Source organism: Artibeus jamaicensis, unplaced genomic scaffold (assembly GCF_021234435.1).
Source record: "Artibeus jamaicensis isolate MK-2021 breed Jamaican fruit bat unplaced genomic scaffold, CSHL_Jam_final contig_470, whole genome shotgun sequence".
Lineage (NCBI taxonomy): Eukaryota > Metazoa > Chordata > Mammalia > Chiroptera > Phyllostomidae > Artibeus > Artibeus jamaicensis.
Genome location: NW_026521849.1, coordinates 854,162 through 870,578, shown reverse-complemented (window position 1 = coordinate 870,578; position 16,417 = coordinate 854,162). Strand labels below are relative to the sequence as shown.

General features: G+C 43.5%; 1 protein-coding gene across 4 annotated transcripts; it reads right to left on the bottom strand.

Moving 5' to 3' along the window:
• Nucleotides 1-880: 880 nt before the first annotated feature.
• Nucleotides 881-15,486, bottom strand: FFAR2 (free fatty acid receptor 2). Of its 4 annotated transcripts, none has more exons than XM_037127430.2 (2): nt 15,282-15,481; nt 881-2,574 (listed from the first exon to the last, which is right to left on the bottom strand). In XM_037127430.2, the coding sequence occupies exons 1-2, from the start codon at nt 15,317-15,319 to the stop codon at nt 1,578-1,580; spliced, it is 1,035 nt and encodes a 344-aa protein (XP_036983325.2). In that variant the 5' UTR covers nt 15,320-15,481; the 3' UTR covers nt 881-1,577. The 4 variants fall into 4 exon arrangements, 3 of the variants coding, with proteins under 3 accessions (XP_036983325.2, XP_036983326.2, XP_036983327.2); XM_037127431.2 differs by lacking the exon at nt 15,282-15,481 and adding an exon at nt 3,559-3,651; XM_037127432.2 differs by lacking the exon at nt 15,282-15,481 and adding an exon at nt 3,074-3,169.
• Nucleotides 15,487-16,417: the final 931 nt, after the last annotated feature.

Sequence of the window (16,417 nt, the reverse complement as noted above, 5' to 3'; positions counted from 1 at the left end):
GCCAGCTAGTAAATAGAACCTATACTGAAGTCAGGGCCAGGACACCAATCCAGTGTTGTTCTGAGGAAGAAAAACAGAGAAAATGAGCTCTCAGTTGAATAGAAACAACAAGGAAAGTTTTTCTGGAGAAAGTAAATACTAAGTGGGGTTTTATAAGAAGGGGAAAAGCAAGCAGTTATAAGAGGGGGATCCATGGAGTTGAGGGGGACTTATAGGTAGGAATGACCTCTCCAAAGAGTAATTTCTTGGACTTATTGGGTGCCAGAGCTAGGCCAGTGATTCTGACTGAGCCGTCTATCATACTCTCCTGGGGAGCCACCCTGAGATTCTGAGTCCATAGATTTGAGGTGGCCACTTGTTATTTTTATATCTCTACATGTGATTGTGATGTATGGCCTCTGTTGCAAACCACTATGCTAGGGGCTGGAGGGTCAGTTACCTACAGAGAGTGGTCTACGAGTCCTTATTGTAGAAAAATGACTCAGGCAGGTGGAACTGGGAAGGGAGAGAGGATACAAAGCAGGCAATGGAATGATTTGAAATGAGTTCCTGGAAGGGAAAGTTTTGATGATCAGAAAACTCTGCAGGTTTCTAAGAAGAAGAGTAGGATGTTTTAAGCCCCTGTGATCCACTGATAACTTTGAGTCAGGATCAGGACTCAGCCCACATCTTTCTAAATCCAGTTTCTACTCATAGATCTAAACAGGATTATGTTGGTCCCCTCACTTAATCCACTTCCATTACATCTTTACCTTAAAATGTTTCTGTGGTTTCAGATGCTTCACCTTCCCTCTTTGTTGCTGAGTCTGGTTCTTCATTCCATTTTTGCCCTTGCCAGGCTTGCAGAAATGTTACAGAAAGTGGACACTAACTTCAGAGTTTTAAAATCTTTATTTTTCAGTCTGCTGGACCAAGCTGTCTATTCTTGTGCTAGTCAGTTTTGAGCTCTGACTGATGGGTGCCAAGCTGTATCCTGACATGTGTGGGGTGCCATGGAGGGAGAAGACAAGACCCAGCCTCAGGACGCTCCCAGTTTAATGGAGGAGAGAAGATACACACGTGAAGATGGTTGGAGCACACTTACAAAGCAGCAGGCTTGATTAATACAGTGCAAGTCTAGAGCATCAGAGACCTAAGCCCTCAGCCGTCTCTCCCAGTCCCCTTGGCTCAGAACTTTCCTGAGTATTCTTTGACCTCATTTAGTATTTCTCTTCCATCTCTTTCACATTGGCTTATTTCCAGCATCAACAACTATACCAGCACCCAGGTGTTTTTACAAAGCTTATGGCAAAATTGCTTCAGGATTCTCTGCTTCAGCCTGATCACTGACCACCTCACAAGGACTAAATTCATATTAGCGACATTGCTTCTAAAACTTGGCCCAATAGTGCTCCTAACCTTAGCTATTTCTCCTTTTGTCAGGGAGCTGTGTTCTTTTGGGAAGGTGAGAGATTTTTACAGTGCCAGTACTAGGTTGGGTCTGAAGATTCCTGAACCTGAAACTCTCAAGCTTTCCCTCTCCCAACCCGCTCAACCCATATGTGTCCCCCAGTGCCTCCAGAGGTCCAGGAACCTCCCTAGTCTGTGGTGAAATCAGAACTCGGTGCTCCTTCTGCTTGACTCACACCCCTGTCCCCATTTGTCATCTCTGCTACTTCTTTGCCTCTGCGTCCCAACAGAGAGGAGCCCTGATGTCGCAGTATCTGAAGCCCTTTTCCAAAGGCTCGGCGCACATCTGAAGAAGAGAAATAGAAAAGCAGGGGGTCCAGGCTGGCGTTGAGGGAACTTAATACCACAGCTTCTGCTCTCCATGCAGGGCTCTTCTCTGTGGCATACCCCACCACGTGGGACACATTATAAGGCCCAAAGCACACCAGGAAATTAAGGAGTGTCACAACAGCCAGCCCTACAGCTCGGCGCCGCCTCTGGGCTGCCACATGGGGCTGGGTGAGCATGATCCACACAAAGCGCCAGTAGCAGAAGATGGTGACCATCATGGGGATCAAGAAGAGGACGAGGAAGAGCTCCAGTCTCACAGGAAGCAAAAACTTTAGCTGGGTGTCGGTGAAGTTCTCATAACAGGTAAAATTTGTGGTTTTTGTGGTGTTCTGTGATGAGTCCCAGTACTGAGTGATGATCACAATGGTACAGTGACCAAAGGACATGATCCAGGCAACCAGAGCAGCAATCACTCCATACAGAGGCCGCCGGGACAGCTTGTACCGCACGGGGAAAGCCACTCCCAGGTAGCGCTCGATGCTGATGCCTGCCAGCAGCCACGTGCTGCAGTAGATGCTGCTGTAGAAGCCGAAACCTGTGAGCGCACAGGCTACCTCAGGCAGAGGCCATTGGAAGTTATATGCAGCTTCACAGATCTTGAAGGGGAGCAGCAGCAGCAGGAGGAGGTCCGCCAGTGTCAGGCTGAGCAGGAGGATGTGGACAGGTGCAGGGTGAGGCTGGCGGACCCGGCCCAGGAAGGCCCGAAGGGCCAGGAGGTTGGCTGGGAGACCAGTGAGGAAGATGATGGTGTAGGCCGAGAGGATCCAGGAGCTCTTTGAGTCTAGCATGACCAATCTGAAAGAGGATGAAAAGGGCAGGGTCAGGAGTCCCCACTCATAGCCTGCCTCTGGTTCAGGATAAGGACATCCTCTCTGGCACTCTCCCCTTCCCAGGCTCAGGCTTTCTGCTGCCACCGCTGCTTGTTCACACACCTGCCAGAACTGCCCAGAGCAATTATTGACTTTGCCTGGGGTGGGATATTAACTAGGAGTTATTACATTTGCTGTCATAATTCTCTGGGGGAGACCAACCTTGGCTTCCCAAGTGAATTCCCCCTCCTGTTTCCCCAGCCTTTCTCCTACTCTCCTCTCAGATACAGGAAGCTACTGTTACTGGTTTCCAACTTTCCTTAAGTCCTTCTTCAGTTGGAGATCTTCAGAGAGATAAAGCAGGACTTCCCACACGGAGAGGAGAACTCTGCTGTGAGAATCAGGCCCCCTACCCAGGCTGGCCCTCCACAGGACCCCTCCCACACCCAGGAAGCAGGTGCTTAGCTTCCAACCCATCTCCCTACCTCGTTTTCCTCTCCTTTTGCAGAACACAGATTTTCCTCCCCTGTCCAATACCAAACTCAGGGACTGTTTAAAAGGGAAGCTAGTGAAATGTGGGGGTAGGGAGGGTGAGAGGAAGGTGAGCCAACACTATTTTGAGGAGCTTGTTCCCCAAAAGGCATTACAGAATATTTAGAGAAGCCCACGGGCAGTCACTAGCTCCTGAGCCTGGTGTTTTTACTATAAACAAGAACTCTTCTTAACGAGTAACTCAACTTTCACTTGGCTTAGAACCCTCACCAGCCACACAGTCTGACCCCTCCATCCTTTTCCTGGGCTTGATGTCCTGGTCTGCATTTCCTTGTCCCCACCCCACTGGCTGCTGTTACCAGGTATAATCCTTACACTCAATTTTTGACAGACTTCCTCCAGCCCCCCAACAGCTTCCCCTCCAATTCTGATCCTGGCATTCCTTCCCAGAGTGCAAGCACTCAGCTAGCTGCCTTGCCTTGTCTTCGCTTTTCCGGATAGATGGCTTCTCGGAAAGTCTGAAAGCTTCTGGGAAAGAGGAACAGACCTTCAGCCACTGCTACTGCCCATTTCGCACAGGAAAATATTGTAAGGAACCTGGCTGGTAGAAAGCTTTTATACCAACACAAGTCACGTGACTATAGAGAGGCAGGTCAGTAATTGAGCGCTGTCTCCTCTCCAACCCGAAGGAAAAGGTGCCAGCATCTTTCTCCTAACCCTAGATATCCTCATTCTGACTTCCAAACCAAGTTCCTGAATTCCTTTTTAATCCTAGGCATTTTCCCCATTTTTCCAAGTCAGATTCACTTCTAGGCAATTTCTTCTGTAATTCTACTCATTCTCAGAAAACAAGATTTCTACTTCCTTTTATTCTTAATTTTTTCCCTTTCTATATGGTCTCCTCCCCTCTCCCCCCAATAAGTTTCTTTTACCCTCTCAGTTGAAAAACAGATTGGTTTCTCCTAGCCTGATGCTTATTCTGGAAGAAATAGCATGGGATTCAGAGTCATGTACATGTGGGCTCAGTTCAAGTCCCTTCATTGTGACTTTGGAGCATATGAATTTTCTGAACTCTAATTTCCTTTTCAGTCAGGTGAGGATGGAGATACTAACATCCCAGAATTGCTGTAAGGAGTCAGTAAGACAGCATATGTAAAGCATGTGAGCCAGTGCTTAGCTCTTTGTGGATGCCTATAAGTAGAAGTGGTCACAAACTTTCAAGCCTGTTGGACAGCTTCAGTGAGAGTGAGCCACTGGTAAAATATCTAGAGGCTGAGGACACAGACATGCTCTCTGACTTGGGAAAGTGTCAGGGACTCAGTGGGCCTAATGTGCCTACATGGCTCTTTCTAGGAGAATGGTGCTTCTCTCTCCCTGTGATGTGGGCCCAACCACTGAGCCACCCTGTTCTTTTCTCACTATTTTCACCTATATAGCTCCTTAAAGTTTTGTTGAAACACATGCCTGAGGAAACAGAGTCCTGGTTCTTAACCTAAGGATTGGGTCTCTTGCCATCTGTGGCCTGATCTCTGTTTGCAAAATCTCCATTCTTTCTTAAGGACATGCTTGCTTCCTATTGCTTGCCTATTCACTCATTCACTCATTCGCTCACTCATTCATTTATTCATTCATCCATTTTGTTGCCTAGAACCCCAGATCTAGCTGACTCTAGAGCTTCTTCAGGTATTTTAATATTTAGCTTTTCTTTCTCTTCAGCACTCTTCTCCTCTAAAACCAAGTTCTATGTTTTCATTTATTTCCTTCCCTCAGCACAAACATGCACTTCCAAGATAACTAGGGGAACTAAGGAAGAGACCATTCTCTGTTGTTTGCTACCAAATTTATTTGTGTCATTTTGCTCTTACGATTTTCTATAAATATTCACAAGGATCTGGACTCAAGAGCAAACTAAAAACTTAGTAGAAAACAGATATTGAGGAATAGGACTGCTTTTTTTTTTTATTCCCTCCTGTTCTTCTGCCACCTGATGCATTTCTCATATCATTGTTGTATATAACCTGTGTTGGAGGCCCCCATTGAATCCCCTTTTCCATTTTCATGGTAGTTAGGAAGGTAATATAATAAAGGACACTTAAAAAATTTCATTTATTTTTTAGAAAGAGGGGAAGAGAGAGAGAAAGAGAAACATCAATGCCTGAGAGAAATATCAATGAGCTGCCTCTTGCAAACCCCCAACCAGGGACCTGGCCTGCAATCCAGGCATGTGCCCTGACTGAGAATCAAACCCACAGCCTTTTGGTTCACAGGTTGGTGCTCAGCCCACTGAGCCACACCAGCCAGGGCATAAAGGAAACTTTTGAACTCATGATTCATAATGCCCACCTATTTTGCAGGAGAAGAACATGGTTCTTTTTTTTTTCTTTCACAAAAGCAGTTTCACAATCTTCAAGTTCAGTCTTTTTCTCATCATCTTTATGACCCAGCTTGTTATGCTAGGAAGTTGAACCCATTATTTAAATGTATAATCACTTTCTCTGCTTCCTCATTTATCGGTCACCCTTCAGTCTACTCTAACCTGGGTTATGTTCCTATCTTTCCATGGGATCTGTTCTTCTTAATGTTAGCAGTGACCTCTATGTTACCAAATTCAGTGGGTATTTCCTTATTATTTTATTAGCATTCAACACAGTTTCTATACCCACCTTGAATTCTTTCCATGAATTCTGATAAGCTTTGCTCTTCTGGTTTCCCTGCTTTTTCTTTGGTCACATCTTAATTTTCTTTGTTAGCTCACTTTTGCCTCTACACCCTCTAAATATTGAAGTTCCTTAAGCCTTGGTTCTAGCTTCCTTACTCTCCTTATCCTGTGCTCTCTCCCTACTCTACTGTATCCATTTCTACAGCATCAATTACCATCTTCATACTCCCAATTTTGAATCTCCATCCTGTGAACTTTCACATCCACATGTCCACCTACTTAGTAGTCACTGTCATTTGGATGTCTCCCAAGCATCTCAAATCCCCTGTGCCCAAAGCTGACTCTAGACCTTCTTCACCAAACTAGCAGTGACTAGCTGTGATGGAGCCAGTCACACCTCCTGTCAAAATCCTGGTAAGAAATGATGGTGGCTTATATTGAGATTCAACTAGATTCCCTTCATTATATGTTCTCATGGCATTTTTTCTATTGATGAATAGTATTCTGTTTTATGGATATTTTATATTTTATTTATCCATTCACCTGTTAATAAACATTTTTCCTTCTGTTTTTAGCTTGTGTCAACAAAGATGCTATGTACATTGTCATTTAGGTGTGAATATGTGTTTTCAGTTTTGTTGGGCAAATAGCTAGGATACGTATTTGTTGGATAGGTTAAATTTTTAAGAAACTGTCAGTTTCCCAAGGAGGCTGTACCATCTTTATTCCCACCAGCAATGTATTCCTGTTGCTCCAACACTTGGTGTTTGTTAGGCTTAAGTTTTAGGCATTCTAATTAGTGTGTATTGGCATCTCATTGTGCTTTTAATTTGCATTTCCCTAATGAATATTGATGTTGAGCATCTTTTCAAGTATTGGCCTTTTTCATATCTTCTTTTGTAAAGTGTCTGTTCAAGTCTTCTGCTCATTTTTAAAAATTTGAATTATTTTTATACTTTTGAGTTTTGAGAGTTCATTATTATATTCAAGGCATTAGTCATCTGTTAGATATATATATTCTAAATATTTTCTCCTGCTCTATGACCTGCCTTTTAATTTTCTTATCTGTCTCTAGAAGAATAAAAATTTCAAATTTTGATAAAGCCTAATTTATGGTTTGTGCTTTATGTCCTAAGAAATCTTTACCTACCTATTCAATTCCAGATTTGACTTTCCCTGTTGAATTGCCTTGGCACCTTTACTGAATATGAACTGATTTTAGTTGGATCTAATTCTTAAATGTCTCTTCTACTTTAGTGATTTTTGTCTTTCCTTTTCACCATTTCTATATAGTCTTGGTTACTGTAGTTTTACAATAAATCTTGAAATCAGATAGTGTAAGTTCCCCAAGTTTGTTCTTCTTTTAAAAAATTGCTTTAGCTTTTCTAGGTCATTTGCATTTTTATATAAATTATTTTCTACAAAAAAGCCTGCTAGAATTTTGATTGGGATTGTGTTGACTCTTATGGATCAATTTGACACCATCAACATTGGAACAATACTGAGCCATCCAATCTATGAATGTAATATAGCTCTCTATTTACTAGGAAGTTTAATTTCTCTCAGCCATACTTACTTGTGTTCAGCATAGAGGTTTTTACATCTTTTCTTAAATAGATTCCTAAGTATTCATGGTGCTATTATAAATTTTTAAAAAATTTTTGTTGCCCTCATAGCATCTTTGACTATTCCTCACAGCACATAGCTCAGTTTATAATAAAACAGTTATTTCTGTGATAATTTGCTTAATGTACATCTCCCTTAAAAGACTATCCATGAGGGCAAGAACCATGGCTATTTTGCTCACCGTTGTATCCTTGGTGCCTGGAAGAGAACCTGGAATATGTTATACACTTGATAATTATTTCCATGTTGATGTGTGGATGATAAGTGGTAGAATTAAAATGAAGAGAAGTCAATTTTAAAAAGCTCAGAGATATTTGTCCTTAGGTGCCTCATTTTATTTTCTACTGGGACCATGATAATGTTCATTTTCTACTGGGACCACAGCCAGTAATCACTTGAGAGCTCTCTCGTAGTTTAAAGGCACTCCCAGTGATTTTGCTGGAAGCTGCAGGGATCTTTTCTTAGGGTGAGTATTGACAATTCAGGCTAATATACCTTTATTATGTAGATATGCTTAGCAAATGAGGGAGGTATAGATATAAAATATTCAAAGTGAAGGAGAATGCAGAATTTCACAGTAGCAAACTAACAATAAAAAAGAGCTGTTGTTTCATTCATTAATTCAACAAATATGTATCTCCTCCCAAGGATGGTGGGATTTGTACCAAATACCAGGGATATCAGGGTAAAAAATAGCTGTGGTCTTGCACTCATAGAAAGTGGGTGCATTCTAATGGAGGGAGATAGACAATAACAAGTAAATGTGAGCACAGGAGTAATTACAGAGATTTTGTGGAGAAAATAAAGCAGTGAAATGAGAGGGAGAGTTGCCAGGGAGTGTCAGGGACTTCTTCAGCTGGAAGGCTCAGGGAAGCCATCTCTGAGGTTGCTGCTGAGCTGACACTTGATTGAGTGTCTCACAATTTAGATTGAACTAAATTCTGAGAAGGGGCTGTGCGAAGTGCTGGCAGAAGAACTGTCAAGTAAGTACAAGGCAGAAAGCACTTCTGTGTTGGGGGGACAGAAAGGCCAGTGTGATTAGAGCATGGTAAACCAGGACAATTAAAGTAGGAGATGAGACTATGGCAGGGCCTTATATTGGTTACAGTAAAGAGCTGGAATTCCACTTGTAAGTAGGGGGAAGTCACTTAAGGGCCATAAGAGGAGAGTGACATGATGAGATTTTTGATTTGACAAGATCGTACTGGCTGCTGTGTGAAGAATGGTCTGTAGAGGCAGTAAGTTGGAAGTTGAGAGATCAACTAGATATAGATTACAGTCATTTAGGGAGGACTGGTGGTGGTGTGGATTCAGGAGAGCATGGCAGTGGGGGCAAAGAGTCAGGTGGGCTTTGGGGTAAATACCTTTCATAAAAATGAATGAAGAACTGCAAGACACCAGAGAGAAATGGAACTCTGCTGGGGAGTAGGAGGGCAGGTGATCTGCACCAGTACATCCAAATAGACTGAGATTTCGCTGCTGTCCTGTGCCAGTACACTTCATGCTGCTTCCATGTGTGTTATTACCGTTTGGGGTCCTTGCAGTGGTCCTTTATGAAAGTGTGAGGTGACAGTTTATACTCTTTCCTGCTTGCATCTTGTCTTTTGGTTGCCACTTGTGCAGCCTTTCCTCTGTCATTATGATAGTGGTATCCTCCTACTGTACAGCCTTTCACATTCATCCCCAGTACTGGTGTTTCTAAAGAAGAGAAATAAGAAGGATCAGTCGAGCACTCGCATCTTTGGACTCTGTCTCTCTTGGCCTCTGTCGTGGGCATTGCATGTTTTTGCCACCCACTGCTGGTAACCATATCACACCCTCACTGTGCAGAGACCTCTCCTTCCTTCCTCTGTCCACCTGCTCACTGTTCATCAGACTCCTCTCCTGGCCAATAGCACCAGCTGCAGTGTCTGGATAATGGTTCTTCCAAAAGAGATCCATTTCCTAATCTTTGGAAGCTGTGAATATTGCTTTCTCTATATGGCAGAAAAGGACTTTTCTGATGTGATTAAAAATTTTATGATGGGGAGATTATCCATGTTTATCTGGTTGGGCTCTAAATGTAATCACAAATATTTTTATAAGAAGGAGGCAGAGGGACATTTCAGACAGAAGAGGAGAAGGTAATGTGATCACAGAAACGGAGACTGGAGTGATGTGGCCATAAGCCAAGGATGTCAATAGCCACCAGGAGCTGGAAGAGGCAAGGAATAGGTTTTCCTCTGGAGCCTCCACAAGGACCATGGTCCTGCCTACATATTGATTTTAGCCCAGTGATACTGGTTTTGAATGTCTTGGCTCCAGAACTGTGAGAAAATAAATTTGTGTTGTGTTAAGCCATCAAGTTTGTGGCAGTTTGTTACAGCAAACATAGGAAATCAGTTCAACAGCCAACATTTACTGCTCATATGATACTATGTGTAAGGCACTATGCCAAAGAATTTTACAAAGATGAACTCATTTAATCCTTAAAACATTCTGTGGGGTTAGAACACATCCCCATTTTACAGAAGAGAAAACTGAAGTATAGAGAGGTTTAAGTAATTTGCCTGATGTCAACCAGCTGATGAATGGAAGAGCTGAACTCTAAACTTAGGACCCAGGCTGTCTGGCTCTGGAGTCAAGGTGCTCACCACTGCACTTGTTCCCCACTGTACCAGGAGGGTGCAGGTTAGACTCAACCTGCAGACCCTGGAAGTCCTGTAGATGCCACACAGGAAGATACAAAGGCATAAGCCAGGGTGTCATGTCATCTACTTCCAACATGATCAGGCTTTCTGACAGTAGCTTTCACTCTTTCCCTGAAATCAAGAAGGAAAGAATGACCCTCAACCCCAGTTTTCCAGGTCTTTGGAAACTCCCTGCTCTTCACATGTTCTAGTTGCTGCTCTAACCCCAGATGCCAGAGATGGTCTTTCATTGGTCCCTCCTTCAGTGTCTCTAAAAAGTTTGAATACACAGAGAATAGAGATGACACCATTTACTGTTTTTTCCTACTAGATTCACAGTGTTGTTTAACATTTATGAGCATGAATGTTTATAAGAATCTAGATTTGATTGTGAAATGGAAATAAGAACTTGGGAGGAGACTCTTCCTTTATTACTAAAATCTTTAAGAGGTTGTCTGAACTTTTCTTTTCTCCTTGCTATCTATAGCCCCTTCTCCACTTGCTATCTACATAGAGCTGAACTTCAGACCAGGAACTGGACTGAAAAACAAATCCCACCCCTCATTGCCTCGTCCCCTTGGGCACACACACTCAGCTTTTAGGCCAGACCACTGGGTAGCTTTCATCTTTGGACTGCTTTTCACCAAAGGGTCTCGGGCCACCTTTGTACTGCTTTTTAGTGTCGACCTTGAGCGAAGGAAGATGGACAAGACAGCCTCTGAAAATGGAAGTGGTACAGACTCCCTTAGTAAAGCTGGATGTGCCTGCAGTCAGGTGCCAAAGGTGAGCCAAATTAGTGCAAAACTGTATGCTCTCTGTTCCTTTTCTAAGCCCTCCCTCTGCTCTTCTCCCTTAACCTGCTTCTGTCACACATGTGACTTCCCCCACTAGTTGTGGTATCACTGGAGTTACCAGGGTGTCTGTCAGGTTTTCAGACTCTATAGAAACTCAGATTAGATCATTGAGTCTCAAGAGGTGTGCTGAGATTATCAGAAGCTCCTGGGTGAGGAGAATGGTAGTTCATGTGGTTTGAAAATGTTTGGGAATTTTTCAGGAGAGGGGAAAGCCCTGGTTTTCTTAACACAAACTATAGAAAATACAGTTTGTGTTTATCAAAAGTAGAAATTGGTTAAAAAGATTGAGAAACAGTGATGCAGTGATGTAATACTCTACTACTAGCTCTCAGAAGTTTTACGAACCCAGGTTCTCTGCATGTTGAGTCATTCTCCCCTAGCTCCTTCTGCCAGAAGAATTCAGTTCCCAGAGAGAGCGTGAAGACTGTTATCAAGAGAAAGGGTCACAGGAGCATGCAGATGGAGGTTGCATTTGGAAGATGTCTATGGGGTTCCCCTTTTTTGCCTTGGGCCCTTGCCAAGCCACAGTGAATTAGCACCTGAGAGTCCCCTTGCGTCCCAGGAAGTTTTTGCCATGTGTAAAACTAAAACCTTTACATCTCAGTCACAGATTGCCCAATGGGCCAGGAAACTCTAATCACAGAGGCTTGAACACATCCTTTTTCTCATGTCATGTAAAGGAAATAGGGCATCCACGGCTGGTACAGCTGCTCAGGAGCAGTCCTCCACAAAGCCGGCTCCTCTTAGCTTTTCTGCCTCCCCACTTTTGGCTTTTCATTTCGTGATATTGAGAAAAGTTGTCTTTCAAATGTTTTTCAACATATTTTATTTTATAGAGCACTTTTTGGTTCACAGCAACATTAAGAAAGCACAGAGACTCCCCATAGACCCCACATGTGCATAGGCTCTGCCATTGTCAGAGCGCCACATTCATTACACTTGATGAATCTACACTGACCCATCATCATCACCCATATTATCCCTTTTTTAATTGAGAAAACTATAGCTTTTCTAAAAGACCTACCCAACAGACTTCTGCTTATTCCTCACTGGCTAGCACTATGTGTCATGACAACTCCTGGCTGCAAGTGTGTTTGGGCATGTGACTATTACCTGGGCACTTTCCCAATTGACAAAACTGGGTAAGGAATAAGGGGAGAGTACCAAACTTATGTAGTTCTTGAACTGAAAATATAGGAAAAGTATTTCTAAGAATAAACATCTATGGTGGCCATAAAAAGGTATGGAATTTTAGAGAGAATTTTTATAAATTATTTTCATTAAAGTGTAACATACATACAGTAGAGTGTTCTGATCTTAGTACACACATACACCTATACACATACATATGATGCCTTAACATATGTATGTAGTTGGGCAACCACCATGTACGTCAAGATATAAATTATTTTCAGTGCCCTAGAAGGCTCCTCTGTGCCCCTCTCAGTCAACATCCCTCACAGGCCGAGATCACCACTCTTCCAATTCTGCCACGTAGAGAGGGATACTAATCATGATAAATGCTGGAAAGAAAATAAGTGATACAAGGAGAAGAACAAAAGGGAAGAAGAGGGCCAAATTAGTGGTTGCTTTAGTGATATTTTTGCTTTCTTTTGCTTCAAATTATTCTAATTTCATTTTTAAAAACTTCTATTTAAAATGTCATAAAAAACTGAAGGTAGAAATTTTAGTTTGTTATAAAGGTGATATATACTGAAACTCCAATCAGTTAGGACTAGATTCCACTGCACATAATAGAACATTTCTATCTGCAACTCCAAGTCATAGAGGCAGAAAGAAGGTAGAATTATATTTCTCTGTCATACCAAAGCAGCCCGGAGATATGTAATCCATAAGTGTCTTTAGCAGTCCCAGGAAGACTTCAAGACTTGTCCCCCTCTAGCTTTCTACTCTGTCAACTCTAGGGTAGCCTTTATCTTCATGGCCCACTATGGAAACTGAAGCTCCAGCCATTATATCTGTGCTCCTGGCAGTGGAATAGAAGAAGGGAAGAAGTGTTCATCTCTTCTCAATTTAATACACTTATTAGAAGTTCCACACAACACTTCTGCTAATAACTTAATGGCCAGCACTTAGTCAAATAACCACACCTAGTTGCAAAGAGCCTTGGAAATATACTTTTACCAGGATGCATTGGGCTAATGACATGGATGAGATTGTTAAGCTTGTCATAGTTGAAGAGCATTGTAGAATCAAGGGAACCTCCCTGAAAATGTTCTGCTTAAGAAAAAATTAGAACAAAGTACCTTCCTGATTTTGGGTGCCTTTCCCCAGGCTTAACTAACTGAGTTTCTACCATTTGCTTCTTTGAAAAATCTGGTGATGCCTCTTCCCAATCAAACCATTAGTGAAGTTCCTTGATGGAGTAAGGATCCTGCTTGTTAGATTTCCTATCCTGAACCTCCTAACTCCTCACTGGTCCCGTCCCCCTTCTAGACACCTCAGACTAGCCACTTCTACCATTCCTGGATAAGAAATGTTCTTACGGACTTCCGCCAAGATGGAGGCATAGGTGGATGTACCGTGCCTTCTCACACAACCAAGATTAGAGAAAACTAAATATTAGCAACAGAAAACATAGCCAGAACATGGAAAATTGAACTTTTCGGAAGTCCGTTAACAACAAATTCTTCAGCCTGACCGGTAAGGGGCGAAACCAGTGGCTGGCGGAGCAGGGTTGCACAGGAAAACTTGGCCAGACGGACTCAGGCCCGCGGAATCCAGGCGCAGGGTCGGACCTAATGAGCGAACCGAGCGAGCGACGAGGCGAGCGACCGCGGGGGAGACAGCGGGGCAGCGGGGCTGCGTGTTGACTGAGGTCGTGCATTTGTGCGCGGGTGGACAGGCGAGGATGTGGGTGGTTGGACCGGGCCGGCAGGTCCCCACAGCAAGCGGCAGTGGAGGGCACGGCCATTTCCCTGCTCTGACCCCACCTCCGCATACAGCGTCATAACCCAGCGACTCTGAGTGGCCCAGCCCAGGTGAACCACCTAAGGCACTGCTCGGCACCCAGCTGTGAGAAGCGGCAGAGGGGGTCACCATTTCCCCGCTCTGGCCACGCCCCCACATACAGCGTCACAACCCAGCGACCTGGGAATCGAAGGCGCTGCTTCTCACACTTAAAGGGCCCGAACAGACCAAGAATGGCACGGGAGGATCTCAGAGCCCCAGAGCCAATAGATCTAAGCGATGAAGAAATAGCAAAACTCACAGACACAAAGTTTAAAACATTGGTGATCAGAATCCTCACAGAACAGGTTGATTATACCGACAAATTAGACAAATATATGAAGGCGAAACTAATTGAAATGAATGGAATTGCACAGGACACCAATAGCAATGAAAAGGAAACTGGGACTCAAATCAATGGAGTGGACCAGAAGAAAGCAAATAATGGCCAAACAGAAAAGAGTCAAGAAGCAAGAATTCAAAGAAATGAGGAGAGTCTTAGGAACCTTCAGGACATCTTTAAACGCTGCAACATCTGAATTATAGGGGTACCAGAAGGGGGAAAGGCACAGCCACCAGTGGAAAACTTATTTGAACAAATAATAAAGGAGAATTTCCCCAATCTGGCAAAGGAAATAGACTTCCAGGAAATCCGGGAAGCTCAGAGAGTCCCAAAGAAGTTGGACCCAAGAAGCAACACACTAAGGCACATCATAATTACATTAGCCAAGATCAAAATGAAGGAGAGAATCCTAGAAGCAGCAAGAGATAAGGGGACAGTCACCTATAAAGGAGTCCCCATCAGACTGTCAGCGGATTTCTCAAAAGAGACCTTACAGGCAAGAAGGGGCTGGAAAGAGGTATTCCAAGTCATGAAATCCAAAGACCTACAACCAAGATTGCTCTATCCAGCAAAACTTTCATTTAAAATGGAAGGACAGATAAAGTGCTTCTCAGATAAGATCAAATTCAAGGAGTTCATCATCACCAAGCCCTTATTATATGAAATGTTAAAGGGACTTATCTAAGAAAAAGAAGTTAAAGAAGCATGAACAGTGAAAGGACAACAAACTCACAGTTATTAACAACCACACCTAAAACAAAAGCAAACTACAAGGACAGCTAGATCAGGAGTGGAAACATAGAAATGAAGATCTCAAGGAGGGTTAGCAACAGGGGAGTGGGAGGAGGAGATGGGGGAGAAGGTACAGAAAATAAGTAGCATAGACAGTAGATAGAAAATAGATGGGGGGGCAAGAATAGCATGAGAAATATAGAATCTAAAGGACTTGAGACGCATGGTCATAAACTAAAGGGGGGGTAATGGTGGGGATGAGGGGTAGGGTGGAGGGGAATAAAGGGGGAATAGAACAACTGTAACAGCATAATCAATAAAAAAAATAAAAAAAAGAAATGTTCTTACAAGGATTTTGAAGTTTCAGAAGTACCCTCCTGCCACATAAAGATCAGTAGTTAAACATTTCCATCTGCAAGTTGTACCGGTGTCAGATTCATATCCTCTCAGAGGCTTCTCAGGCCCTCCTGAAGAAGGTGAACTTAGTTTGAGGGAAAAAAAGAACTTAGCTCTTTTTTCAGTTAGATTCTGCCATGCAGTGGCCTTTGGCCATTTAAGATTACAGCCTGAGCAGAGAGAATGTCTCCTGTCCTGAGGTTCCAGCCAAGATCTCCAGGCTGGCCCTGCTGGCTCAGAGTAGTTTGGCCAGACCCACATGCCTATAGCATGTTACTGAGGGCCGGGATCAGCTCCGCTTGAACCACAGAAAGTGAGAAAGGGAGAGGACAACTTTCTGGCACCCAAGGAGGGATTCTATGTCAGAACCTGCTACTCTCATGACCTGTGAAATTTTAATCTGCAATGTTTCACCTCGCTCCCTCTAAAAAGTGCAATGAAATACTCCTAAACTGACATTGTAACAGCTTACCTTATATTCCCTCATTGTGTTGTTTACTGAAACTCACAGACCCTGGTCCTTTCAATATTACCAGGGACCTTTGACTTCTATTTCTTGCCTCTGGTTGCCACATACCAGTGTGTTTCAACACATTTTTTGAGAACTACAGACTTACAGGACCAGATGAGTGGAGAGGTGTTCCTGGCATGGCTACAGATGGACCGACTACCTGGGGCTCCTGTCTGGCTTGGCACCAGTGTAAAATCTACCTGCATCCACATTCTGATCCTATCTGCTTTTCTTCACTGCTGCCACCCGGCAGATTGTTCCCAAGAGTGACACCCTCCACTTAGTCAGTCCTCTAGAAGTCCGAGTGCCATCTGTTGTACTCCAGCATCCCTCTTTCCCAGACACAAACAATGGTCAGGGTGCTTCCCACAGTGTTCCCAGGGAAAGTCTCCAGGCTTCTGGGAGGGTATGTAAGCCTGAAGGCACCTTGATGGCTGTTCTGTCTATGGTCATAGAACCCTCATCCACAGGAGTCACTTGTCAGAGAAAAGAAGGGCATTTGGAGGCAGCCAGTTGCTCTGCTTCTCCCCAAGTCTCTGCCCCTGCAAATCTAATCATCTTTCTGCATTCAAGTTCT

Coding starts and splice junctions, on each gene's coding strand:
- FFAR2 (XM_037127430.2), bottom strand. CDS start 15,319: ATGTGGCAGGAGGGTACTTCTGAAACTTCAAAATCCTT. Junction 2,575..15,281: donor TCTGAAACTTCAAAATCCTT/GTAAGAACATTT, acceptor ATCCTCTTTCAG/ATTGGTCATGCTAGACTCAA.